This window comes from Salvelinus sp. IW2-2015, linkage group LG11 (genome assembly GCF_002910315.2).
Source record: "Salvelinus sp. IW2-2015 linkage group LG11, ASM291031v2, whole genome shotgun sequence".
Lineage (NCBI taxonomy): Eukaryota > Metazoa > Chordata > Actinopteri > Salmoniformes > Salmonidae > Salvelinus > Salvelinus sp. IW2-2015.
Genome location: NC_036851.1, coordinates 11,674,136 through 11,687,697, shown reverse-complemented (window position 1 = coordinate 11,687,697; position 13,562 = coordinate 11,674,136). Strand labels below are relative to the sequence as shown.

Genomic DNA, 13,562 nt, shown 5'->3' with positions numbered 1-13,562 from the left:
CGTGGGAGTGATTCTGCCTTAGAGGTGACCACAGAGGACTTATAGTAACAACAACCGAAAATACGGGAACGTAGCAGGTGATTTGTCAATTCAAATATGTATTTATATAAAACCAACACAAACCCTTTTTTCTCAAAACAAATGATGTGCTTCAGAAATATGAAAATAACAAAAAAAATCCACATAATATAAATTCAATGTAGCATTTTCACAAACACACAACACAAGCACTAATATTGCGTAATATTCCACTATTCATACATTTTTCGGGTTCCATTTAAGCGGCAGCGCTCTTTTTCGGCCACAATGTCTATCGTCCATACAGAATGGAATGACTAACATAGGAAAGAGAATCATTTCTTACAGTTTCTCAAAGGTGATTTCTTTATATCACTGTTAGATATGTGGCAGTGTCACAGTGTATTGAGAATTAATCACACACAGATTAAGCGTATGTTAATAGCATCTCTGATAGCCGTGTTGTGCATTTCWACATTAGCATCGTATTTGGGAGTTGGCATATTGTGGAATGAGGGCTGCATTTCCCCAATGCATGTAACACCTTACTTCATGCCTGGGACTCATATTCCTTATAAGCTTTTTGATTTGTCCATTCATTTGAATAAATAATTTATGACACAGTACTGATATTCTGTTCAGCTAGCAAGGAAATGAACAGAATCACTGAATAGTAGCAGCTAAGACATTTCCTCATCGTTTCATCAGCTCCTGAACTTCACAGTGTGTCAGTGCTAAACACACACACAAACACACACACWCTCTCTTTCAAAAGTAAGTGTGTATGTACATTCAGATGGAACAGAGTAAATAGGCATTTTAACGTCATAGATTTAACCAATCAGCATTCAGGATTAGAACCACCCGTTGTATAAATGTACATAACATATACAGTTACAGCCAAATATATTGGCACCCTTGCACTTTTATTAAATAATTCCTTATTTCTTCAATAAAAACGTTTGGCCACCACACCTTGTTATTGGATTTAACATTGCAAAACCAATTTCATTTTTGTAAACTTCATTTTATGATTTGAATTGAGAAAATTGAGAAAATGATTGGTACCCCGGAGCTAGTACTTGGTTGCACAGCCTTTGGCCAAAATAAGAAATACTTCTTGTTGTCATCAATGAGCTTGCTGCACCTTTGTACTAACAATTTGCACCATTTTCCAGCAGCAAAATGCTGTAGTTTTCCAATATATAAAGGGGTTTCCTCCACCAACTGCYGTTTTCAGATCTCACCATAGATTTTGGATGTGGTTCAGGTCTGGTCTTTTCGCAGGCCACTCCAGAACAGTCCGGCATCTCTTCTTTACCCTTCCTGAGTGCTTTTTGATGTGTATTTGAGGTCGATGTCCTGCTGGAAGACCCACAAACTTCAATGGAGACCCAGTTTTTGGACACTGGGTTGAACAAAACACCTGATAATCTGCTGATTTCATGATGCCTTTTGCACACGTTCTAGGCCCCCAGTCCCAGAGGCAGAGAATCAACCCCACAGCATTAACAAACCTCCCCCATCTTTGATTGTAGGGAGGGTGTTATTTTCATTGAATGCTTCATTTGATCATCAGTAAACACAACGCTGATCTGAATTGCCAAAGAGCTCCGATTTAGTTTCATTGGTCCACAGAATATTTTCTCCAGGATGTAGGCTTCTTTAGGTGGGTTTTTGAGAAGTTCAAATCAGGCTTCCCACTGGGCAAAAACTGGTTGAATCAACTTTGTTTYCACGTCATTTCAACTCCCCCAAAAATAGACGTGATGATTATGAATCAACGTGGAAAACTGACTGGATGTGCAAAAAGTCATCAACATWAGGCCATTTTGTCTTTTTCTCACCCAACTTTKAACCTAAATCCAATGAAATGGTGACATTTTTGGTTGATATCACTTTGAATTCACATTGGTTGACAACAACCAAATGTCAATCAAAACTAGACATTGAACAGACTTCTGTGCCCTGTGGGTTTCTTTTGACTCCTTCAGCAGTGAGGTCTTCTTATGTTCACCAACGACCAAATGAACCGTTCAAAGAAAATAACAACCTTCCTACGATCAATTATGGCGGAAGTTTTATAATGCTGTGGGGTTGCTTTGCCGCCTTGAATGTGTGCGCAAGACATCATGAAATCAGCAGATTATCAAGGTGTTTGAGTGCAATGTTCAACCCAGTGTCCAAAAACGGTGTAAAAAGCACCCTGGAATGGTTCAAGAAGAAACACTGGACTGTTCTGGAGTGGCCAGTGATGAGTCCAGATCTGAATCACGTCCAAAACCTATGGTGAGAGCTGAAAACAGAAGAATTAGATCAGGTTGGTGCTGAAGAGTGGGCCATATTGCCAGTAAAAAGGTGCAGCAAGATCATTGATAGTGTTAGGTTCTAAGTTCTGGTACAAATCCAGTCGGAAAACCAAAGGCTTTGGAGTGATGAATCACGCTTCACCATCTGGCAGTCCGACGGATGAATCTGGGTTTGGCGGATGCCAGGAGAACGCTACCCATAGGGCGGCGCACAATTGGCCCAGCATCGTCCGGGTTTGGCCAGGGTAGGTCGTCATTGTAAATAAGAAATTGTTCTTAACGGACTTGCCTAGTTAAATAAAAGTTTAAATGAAAACATTTAATAAAAATAATTAAAAAGAACCTGCCTGAATGCATAGTGCCAACTAAAGTTTGGTGGAGGAGGAATAATGGTTGTTTTTCATGGTTCGGGCTAGGCCCCTTAGTTCCAGTGAAGGGAGATCTTAATGCTACAGCATACAATGACATTCTAGATGGCCAACTCCATATTAAATGSCCATGATTTTGGAATGAGATGTTCGACGAGCAGGTGTCCACATACACTACATGACTAAAAGTATGTCTAGTATAAACAATCAGTCTCTGTTGCTGGGCAAGACCTGAGTCTGTTCCTCCTCTTGATGTTCCTCCTCTGAGTCCAGAATTGATGTTGTCCAGGGAGGTGAGACAGGACTACTGTTGGACTATTGTTGGGATGGGCCCCTCTATCCCCCCTCCCAGAGGTTTCTTCTCTCTTCAACTGTTGTGCTCACCTCGATGTTGAACTCTACATCTCTCTCTGTCCTAGTTCCACAGAAACTAGCCTGACCTTACCAGGAACTGAGACTTGACTGTGGCTCTACCTACTTCCTTAGAAATATTAATATACAGCAATAACATATCTGGACATAGAGAGACTTTCTGTACTTCCCCTTGCCACTGTAATAACACTCTCCAGCTCCAACATGCTAACCAATAACAAGGTATTACTACTACTAAGTGGATTATGCATTTAAAACAGTTCAAGTCAGATCGTGTCCAACAATGACTACAATAAGTATTTGTGGCAGTTATCATGGCCGAAGGCTGTGCAACCAAGTACTAGCTCTGGGGTGCTATTCATTTTGTCAATGCCATTTTTATTTAATTTATCAATTAAAATTGTAAACTTAAGTTCTGCAATGTTGAAAATCAAATAACACCTTTAAAAAATATCTATTTAACTTCCTTTAGAAGAAATAGGGAATTATTTACGAAAAGTGCAAGGGTGCCAATAAATTTGGCTGCAACTAAACCTATAATAATGATTTTTTTTTAAATATATATAAATATATATATTTCAATCTATATCCAGTGTCAGAGACTTTAGAGAATGAGCTCAGCCTCATTTTGATCTGTTCTGGGCTCCTGGTTGAATCACTATTCTGCGGTGTATCTGTCTGTACAGGTCTGAATACTTTGGCAGCCAGGAAGATGTAGGCCTACCTGCTGTTGACTCAGTGTTTGCCCTCTGGCTCTCTCAAGGGCAGCACAACCTAAACGTTACTCCTTTGTTTAGAGAAATCCCCTCTCCATCTCTTGTTTCAATGTATTGTATATAATACACAATCTAGCCTGGGAGCTTCAGAGGTCTCCGTTGTGAGCTACCTGGGGTTGATGCTGGCTGCAGGCTGCCCTCTGGTGTTGGCCTGGGTAATATCAGCGTCTCCTCTGAACTCCGGAGACATTTGAACCTGACATTAGGAGGTATGCAGCATGTGTCTGCAACGTGGTACCTGTATGAACACGGCTGTTTGTGTGTGTGTGTGTGTGTGTGTGTGTGTTAATACCTTGAATTTCTCAGATGTTATTCAGCGCCCTGCTGCGCCTGTGATCAAGCGGAATCTTATTCCTCGACTCAGAAAACCCCTGAGTGAAGAGAAAGCTTTGTTGTCGTTTCATGCCTAGCTACAGCCCAATGGCCGTAGTGTTTAGAGCCACTTCTTGTTAAGCGTACATTATAATCACTTGCCTTTTGCTGAGGTAAGGTGAAGTCAGATCATCTCCCATCAAACTAATCTAAATCACACTCCAGATAACTGAACCCCCCCTCCCCATCTACTGTTACTGTATTCCTACTGTTTCAGCAAACTAACTATTGAGTTGCATGTCTATAGATCTGGAAAGCAAGCCTCAACCTGACTTTTTAGCACTCCTCTGCAGCTTCCCAGAGATCACTCGGCACGCATGAATAGACAGTCACAGTCAAAGGGGGAGTTGTTTACTTTTTATCATTGACAGGTAGACCAGCTGTTTACAGTACATGTGATATTCATCTGATCCCATCCCCGGACAATACCTAATAAATCCCTCTCAACACAATCCCATTCCCAAGCCACACTTTAGTATCTAACACTACCCCATCCAGGCTTATTGTCCAGTACACTGACTTGGTGCCTGTGTTACATTGACTGGGAGAGCCCTGTGTTGTCTGTGGCTTCTTTGGGTACAAACAATAAAAGCTTCAAACTCCACTCCAGCATTGTCTCTATGTGCCTGATCAGTAGGATGTTCACACTGAGATTTAGAGGTAACACACAGACAATGAGCAGACACACAAACCCTGTCATTACGTTTACCCCCAGGCAGGGAAAGCCCCACTGCCACATCCCACACTGGCTCCTGTAGGTAGAGTCTGTGTGTTCCTCCACAGTAGTGCTGAGAGGCMTGTCTCCTAGTCCTTTTGTCTCTCTGTGTTCCTCTAGTATGTCTGCTGACAAACACTCCAACGATAAGAGGACAGAGTATCTATGGTGAGCCAGTGATAGCTGTATGTTGTTCCCGGAACATGGGCTGTGAAGGGAGCATCTGGACCGTGTTGTCTCTGGGTCAACAGACGGTGTGTCTGACACCGCTGACGTCGCAGGGTTTACAGCCATGCACGGTGCAGCGAATGTTTGTGCGGGCAGTTGAATGTCAGTGTCATGTACCTCCTTGTTTGTCGTTGAGTGTGGGTCCGTCTCTGTGTGGGCMAGGTGTCGTCTGAGCAGGCCCCAGCCCACCGTCAGCACCAGCAGGAGGGCCAAGGTCACAGTGGCCAGGGCCCAGCAGGGCTCACCCAGAGCAGACAGGACATTGTTGGGGAGGCTGGGAAGGCACATAGTGAGGGAGCTGGTCCTCTCCATGCAGACCTTCACCCAAAGTCTCCAGCTCTGACCCCCACAGACACCACAGAGAACCCACACCAGCAGACAGCAGAGGAAGTAAATGATGTGGGGCAGGCACTTTTCCTGGTCCTCTCTCCCTCCTCTCTGGCTGTCTGTGTCCCTACTCTGCCCGTCCTCTACCTCCACTGTCACACCATGGTGATGTGCAGGAGCTTTAGAGCCCGGAGTTTTACTACGTCCGCCTGTGTCTCCGTCCACTGCTCTACCTCTGCCACCATGGACCTGGGGCCACTGCAACTTCATGGCAGTCTCCACGGCAACAAGAGGAGTGGTCATCAGCAGCACCGCCCAGTAGGTGTGGCTGAGGAAGAGCAGGAAGCGCAGGGCAATGACATCAGAGGACGTGGAAAACGGAGGTAGCCAGGGGTCTGCAAACCAGAGGACAACCAGGATAGCTGAGGGACAACAAAGACCAATCAATCAAATAGGGAAATGTGGAGGATGGGACTATAGCAGCATGAGGATTGGGACACTGAAGTAGGCCATAGGAGTATAAAGAACTCCCATTTAAAATGTAAGATCAGTAATGTTCAAATTCAGTGATTAACACAATGTTTAGCACATTGATATATTCTGCCTTTCTGTAATACATCATTTCCAGTGTTTACGACACTGAAGGTGCAGGTTGATGGTCACTAGACTTGATACTGAATCATATGGCTTATTCACATCTGTTGATAGCGGTTGAGGCCAGACTGGATGACCAAGGACCCACTGATTATTCACTGTATTGCTGACATCCTGTGAACACTGTATGATTCTMTAGGAGCTGACAAAGTCACTGCCTTTTTTATGGACATCCTTTTGTTTTGACAGCCTGTCTCCGGGGGCATTTTCTCTTCTTCTGTGCTGGGTTTACAGGGTGCTTCTGTGCCCTGTTGGAACTTGTAATAAACCATATTGGGGTCGTTCCACAAATAGAGTACATTTTGGGTAGTGTTCATTCACCTAATTGTAACACATTTTCAAATTCATTAAAAAAAAACATGTTTTCCCCTTCTCAAATAGTTAAATAAATAAATAAATAAATGACTATAGCAAGTGCCAATAAAGTGCATTAAAGTAACAGGATTGACGGTAACAGGGTTGACGACTTCATCTTAAAATCAGCCATAAATCCCCTAGTGACAGGGGGAATGGAAGCTTGTTGTGTGCAACAGGGAGAGCAATTGAATGCAAGCTTCACAAAAAAAATGGAAACTGTTAAAACATTTCTCGCCTGTCTATGCGTAACAGGGTTAATGTGTTATGCTCGACCCACTCAGTTGTCCACCACAAAACACCAGAAAATGGCTGAAAAGAGTAGAACCTGCTCACCTGCTTTTACACTCTGATTTGACTATTAGATGTTCAATGTTTCTTTTAACATTTTTAAAAAGGAWTATTTTCAYCATATTRAAACRAGAGTTCAGTTCACATAACAKTGTTGACCTTAAAATGAGGGACAGGTTTTTTTTATTACCTTAAAATGAGGGACAGACGTAAATTAAATCACTCATTACATTAATAAATAATAATATTCAGAAGTGACTGTCAAAGCAAGAACATGACTAGGGCTTAACAATGATGGTGAAAACTTGGAGAAATAGTAGGCTTAAGTGGGTTAAAATCTTCCTAGAATTTGGAGAAACATGACGAGGGACATTTCAAAATGCAGATTTTTGGTCTTTATTCATGTAAAGAATTTGATTTATTGTATACCAGGCTTTTAAAATTCAAAAGGTGCGCAAAATGTACTCTATTCATGGACTTTAGCAACTGCTCCCCTTTCTGTTTTCCAGCCAATTCTTATTACAAGGACAAACAGGTATTTGTAGCTCTGATGTACACAGCAGAGATAGGGTTAGAGATGGACACGTACTTGTGACTACGAGGTCTGTGAAGAGCAGCAGGCAGTTGCAGCAGAAGCTGACCGCACTGAGAGAAGCAGTGACCATGGGCAGGAAGGGAAGACTGCAGGCCAGTTTACACACACACACCACAGCTGCTCCCTCCAACACACCATCCATGGCTAAAACAAAACAACACAGACGAGAGGTATATATTATAAACCATTGTTGGATTATCACTGGATTTGTTACTCCAGTTGGCGCATACACTGATCACCACCCAGGTCTTTTCACTATATAGGACCTGGGTGTTGACTCTCTAGGGTGCCTTACAAAACAGAGTTTCAAGGGCAATATTCACTGTTTGAGACAGCTTACTGTACGTACAAAACATTATATCTAAACTCAATGTATTAGACCCCTAGAATGACTTAAAGGCCCAATGCAGCCATTTTTTATCTCAATATCATATATTTTATGGATAACAATTTAGTACCTTACTGTAATAGTTTTCCATTAAAATTGTCAAAAAATAAACAGAAATAGCTTTTTCTCAAACAAGAATTTTGCTTGGAGTGTCTAAGTGCAGAGAGGTTTGGAACTATTAAAACGTATACCACCTGGTGACATCCGGCAGGCCAAAACTCCACAGATGCACAACGTGCTGATTAGAATGTATTTTCAACCAGCAACTTTCAGGAAATAACACTGATCAAATGTTCACTTTTACAGTGTTAGGGCTCTATTCAATCTGTATTGCTGAAGTGTTACAGATAGGAAATGACCTTTAAATGTCTAGCGTGCTATTGGGCCGACATCTGCAGCGTTTACCGACATGAATGCAATCTCCGCTAAGGTGGGAACATTGCCTTGTAATTTCAATCACTCTTTAAAGCTGTATTTCTGCGATACGGATTGAATAGAGCCCTTAGTTTTATCAGCTGTTGTACAATATGATACAAATAACAGGGGGGGGGGGATGTGATTGCAGTGGGCCTTTAAACTAACTCAAGACCCATCATGTGAAATACTGTAGCAAATATATGCAAGCAATAATTTTCAAAATAATTTTATGCTGCTATCGATCTGCTGCAACAGATCAATATTTCTTTGTGTAAATTAGCATTAATCCATGGCCTTCTCAGCCACCCATGAATGTTTTTGGTCACTGAAATGTCAATAGACAGCAATGAAATCAGTGTATGATTTTTTTAGGTAGTTTTTTGGCCTTTCAACTTTTGAGATCAATAACAAACTTATTATCATATGTATTATCTTTTTATTTCGATCATCTGTAATAAGGGTACGTTTAGGGTACAGTATTGTTACCGGGGGTACAAAAATATACAAACACACTTAAATATACCTTCAGAGGTACACATAATCTCGCATGGTATTCTTCGGTACCTTTTAGGGTACATGTGCTGATAATTTTGTATGATGGTACATTTGTGTACCCAATATTCTGAATCTAAAAAAGGTACAATCACACACTCAAAAACCATGCCCATCATTATCATATTTCCCAGCATGCTCTTTTGCAGGTAGATTTGTACAAATATTTGCATGCACATTAATTGATTTCATTTTGTCTAGCAGAAGATCAATAATATGCATTTACTGAGATGGTTGTTCCTGTTTAGGTAGTCCAATTTAGAAATTTTCCCCAACTTGGCAGTCATTCTAAATGCAGGTTACCAGCAGACCAGGAGTTTCAGACCACTGTGTTGGGGTAAAACTGTCTAAGTATGATATACGGTATGTAATGTATTGTGACTCATGAGTTTAATTTCAATGATAAAATATTCACTTAGGCACTCACTTGATGAAGGCTACAGGACTGAAAGCCATTGAATGCAACAACCATGTCTTTGTCACTTGCAAACACAGTCATGGGAGGTACTGGTAACTATAAAATTAACTTAAAAGGCACACTGGGATATATGCAAATAAGGTTTTACACCCTATAGTGTTAAAACAACACCCAAAAACCCTTTTAGATTAACATTTTTGCCACTAAAAAGGAACTTTGTCGGTAACCTAAAAAGGCACATTTGTACCTTTACCAAAGGTATGTTCTTGTACCTGTACCATCTTGTCGCTAAGGTACACTACTGGCTCTTTTAAAAGTACGAACTGCAATTGTACAACTATGTACCTATAACTAAAAAGATACAAAGACTCTTCACAGCTCTTAGTCTGTTGTCAGTCTTTTCAACCGACATATTTGACATACATAATTACATTGTGCATGTTTATTCATACAGTAATTATTATTTACATGTCCCCACCTGGGATTTGAACACGCAACATCTTGGTGCACAGCATTCTAGCTAGCTACTTCCCTTGCCGTAATGTTAACATAACGGCGGAAAAGCAGTGATTAGAACACTGTATTATATAACTCTATGTTCTATCCCCTCTGGAATCCTGAAGTGATTCAACTGTCGTCACACTAGTGTCAACATCACAACATCACTGGAGCGATGTAATGACTTTTTACCCTTCCGAGACGTGTGTGTGTTGTCAGTATCACATCATCACTGGACAGCTATAATGACTTCGTACTCTTCAGAGATGGTTCTATCAATCTCACTGTCCGGTTGTTGACTGTTGAAGGTACAACAGCACTGTGGTTCACAAACTGAGGGTTCGGCAGGGGGTGCACAGGGGAAACACGTTAATTTCAAATACCATTTTATAAAACAATGGCAACACTACCATGTTGATCTGAGCCTTGCTGTTGGAAAACCACAATAGTGTACGACTTTCAGCTGTCGCAGATGCACCTCCCCCGACTTCACTCCTCGACTTTCAACTACAGTCGGTTACATTAATTAGCCTTACCACTTAAACGCTCCCAATATCTGCGGTGCTGCTCGAGGCAACATCATCTCATTGAGTCTACCTTTAAATTATGGAGTCAAATATAATGAGACCCGGCAGATTCAGAAGCTTGAATTTTTTATTTTAGTCAAAGGTAATAGTTTCAGAATAATTGTATTTTTTCAAACAGGTTTGTTAATTATTTTATTTCAGTTTATTAAATAGTTTTTTCATCATTTGTTTTCGTTTTCATTTAAGTTTCCATGTAAAATAATAGGCTTGGAGGGAAAATAATGGAATAGTCTACTAACCCACATAAAATTGGATACATGAATGTATATGCAATGTTCCCATGAAACATGTCTAGAACATTAATAGCTTATATTCTGAGAACATGACAACCACATTCTGTGTATTTTTGGTGGAACATTAATGGAATATTCAACTAACCTTCAGAAAACTGGACACAGGAATGTTTTTGAAACATGTCTAGAACATTGATATCTTATATTCTGAGAAAATGGCAACCATGTTCTATGCATGTTTGGTGGGATGTTGATGGAATATTCTCCTAGCCCTTAGAAAACTTAACACAGGAATGAGCTTGCAGCGTTCCCGTAAAACATGTCTAAAACATTATTATTGAATATTCTGAGAACATAGTAATCACATTCTGGGTAAAATCTGTTTGAGATTAGGGGGAATGGTATYTTAGAGATGTCATGGGAAGATTCCTATGAAAACGCTAGGTAATGAYCTGAGACTGTAAGAGAACGTTCTCTAAAGTTGTGAGAACATTTGTTGTTAGCTGGGATCTCACACTCCATTGAATACAGGCAGTTGACGCCAACACCCCTCATCTRATATTCCAAAATGTTTTCAAATTATGAGATGTATCCACCAATCCAAAGAGAGAAATTGGCTGAAGCTTGACAGCCTGCCATCCCGCTCTGTGGACAACGAATTCCATTCTTAGGGCGGAGACACAAGCATCTCGTCATTATATCCAGCAACTCTGGCTGCAGTGAACATCACGACTTTCCTCTAAACAGTGCAGATGTGGAAGACGTCTGTAGATGGCTTGGTAACTCCTGTTTGATTTGACATGAAACTAAACTAGTGTCTAATCCCGGTGCTGAGCTAGTGCGTAGCAGCTAATTAATGTATAACATGTTGTTGTAGAATGTTATGTATGTCCCTACTGCAACCAAATTGATAATTGCTGGAGTAAATGTTTCTTGTTTTTGCTGTTCTCCGAATATCATTTTAGAGTTTTAAATGTTTACAAATGCAGTAAATAAGCTTAMACTTTTTTTTTTTWATCATTGGGGAGGGAGTGGTTGTAAATTTGCCATACTGTAGGTTTAGCTGAAATGACGCAGCTGTACAAATGTCATGAGAACTCTAGCATAGGAACAGACACTCCTCCCCCATGTCTGATTTGTTTTGAGTTATGCCTCACTGCCAGTTTCTGTCTTTAAGCAAACGAACACTCTCAAACCCATCTCCACCATCTTAAATCCTAGCAACAATCGAACAGATTAGTCTAAACTACAGCCCACGGCAATGCATAGTGGTGGTCGGTCAATGATCCCAATTCAGTCAAGGAGTGAGTTTGCATGAAAATCGTTGTGAAGTTTGAATTAGTACCTTACCTGTGCACACAGGCGCCTCCAGCAGCACGTCGGTGTGAGCCAAACAGCTTCCTTTCTATCCACCTCCCCACGCCCCTCCCCCTGTGGGACATGTTCAGTCCAGGGGGGCAGGGTACCGGTCTGTGCTCAGAGGGCACTTTCGGTACTGCATTTTAGCTGAAGCCAAGTCCAAAAGGACAATTCCCATATACTGCCCCATAGAGGAGTCCAATTTTAAAATTCCTAAAAAGACACTTTCATTATCACCTTTGTACCAAAAATATYCATTGAATTTTCCCAGTTATTTTCATTGAGGCCGATTTTTTTCTCCATCACTCACAGCCGAAGATATTAACATTTAATATTCACCCAATGTCTGCCATCCTTTTGGATGTAGACGTGCCCTCCAGGACGTCTATATTGCCAGGTGTTACAGAAGATCATCAAGGACATCAGCAACCTGAGCCACGGCCTGTTTACCCCGCTACCATCTAGAATCTAGAAGGCAGAGACAGTGCAGGTGGTGGGACCGAGAAACTAAAAAACAGCTTCTATCTCCAGGCCATCAGACTGTTAAATAGTCACCACTAACCACTAGTCGGCCTCTGCCCAGTACTGTTAGAGACTGCTGCCCTATGTACATAATCATTGAACACTGGTTACTTGAATAATGTTTGCCTACTGTTTTACCCACTTCATATGTAAATACAATATTCTATTCAAGGTTAATACTGTATAACTACTGCTGTACACAACTGTTCTATTCATATACTGTCCATACTGTCTATACACACCATTATATACATATATATTTATATTCCGGACTCTGACATTGCTCGTTTTGATATCTCTTAATTCCTTTCCTTTTAATTTTTAGGATTTGTGTGTCTTTTTTTGTATTGTTAGGTATTACTGCATTGTTGGAGCTAGAAACATAAGCATTTCGCTGCACCTGTGATAACATCTACAAAATATGGGTACTAGACCAATACAATTTGATTTGTTTTGTTTGTATCTGTCTGTCTCCACCTGTCTCTCCGTCTGTCTGTCTAGGGAAACTGGCACCTCTGTGGTGTCCTTTGTAGATTGATGTGTTCTGTTGAGAAATGAAAGCTTGTTGTTGGGCAACATTGCCATTGATAGTAGAATACTGTTTTACATGTCCATAATGTGATCACTCAGATATTCTTATCTAATACTACGGTACTGCCATCTCATGCTGAAACGTGCACATAGCGTTCAGGTTGCCCTGCAGCTCTGATAGCAGTGCTGCAGGTCAATTCTAATTTAAGGTCATCAATTCAGGAAGTAAACTTAAATAACAATAAAAAAAACATTTAACAATCTATTTACAATGACTTCTCGATCAAATTAGCTATTTATTTAAAAAGTTTTTCCATTTTTGGATTTGAAATTAAAATCACTTCCTGAATTGACAGCCTTCAATTCGAATTGACCCCTGCCCTGAAGCCCTCACTGTTAGTTTGAAAATGTGGTTTTATGAGTTAGGCTCGCTTTATGGAGTTTATTAAAATGTACTTGCTACGGTTGTGATATGTTGTTGTCTCACCTAGCTATCTGGATAAGAGCGTCTGCTAAATGACTAGAATTTCAAATGTTATGGAATGAAAAGTGTCTAATTGTATCATGGTTTACCAACAAACTGATTAAAGCACACAACTAATGGTAATTACATGGTAATACATTATATTTATGCCTATTCAAAATGTATAGCCTTTTTAATTGTAGTATATTTATTAT

General features: G+C 40.6%; 1 protein-coding gene across 3 annotated transcripts; it reads right to left on the bottom strand.

The window, feature by feature from the left end:
• Positions 1-4,550: 4,550 nt before the first annotated feature.
• LOC111969814 (uncharacterized) lies at positions 4,551-11,994 on the bottom strand. 3 transcript variants are annotated; one of them, XM_023996101.3, is made up of 3 exons: positions 11,823-11,994; positions 7,374-7,523; positions 4,551-5,880 (listed from the first exon to the last, which is right to left on the bottom strand). In XM_023996101.3, the coding sequence occupies exons 2-3, from the start codon at positions 7,519-7,521 to the stop codon at positions 4,748-4,750; spliced, it is 1,281 nt and encodes a 426-aa protein (XP_023851869.1). In that variant the 5' UTR covers positions 7,522-7,523; positions 11,823-11,994; the 3' UTR covers positions 4,551-4,747. The 3 variants fall into 3 exon arrangements, with proteins under 3 accessions (XP_023851869.1, XP_023851867.1, XP_023851868.1); XM_023996099.3 differs by having other exon boundaries at positions 4,551-5,907; positions 11,823-11,938; XM_023996100.2 differs by having other exon boundaries at positions 4,551-5,907; positions 11,818-11,893.
• Between the last annotated feature and the right edge of the window lie 1,568 nt (positions 11,995-13,562).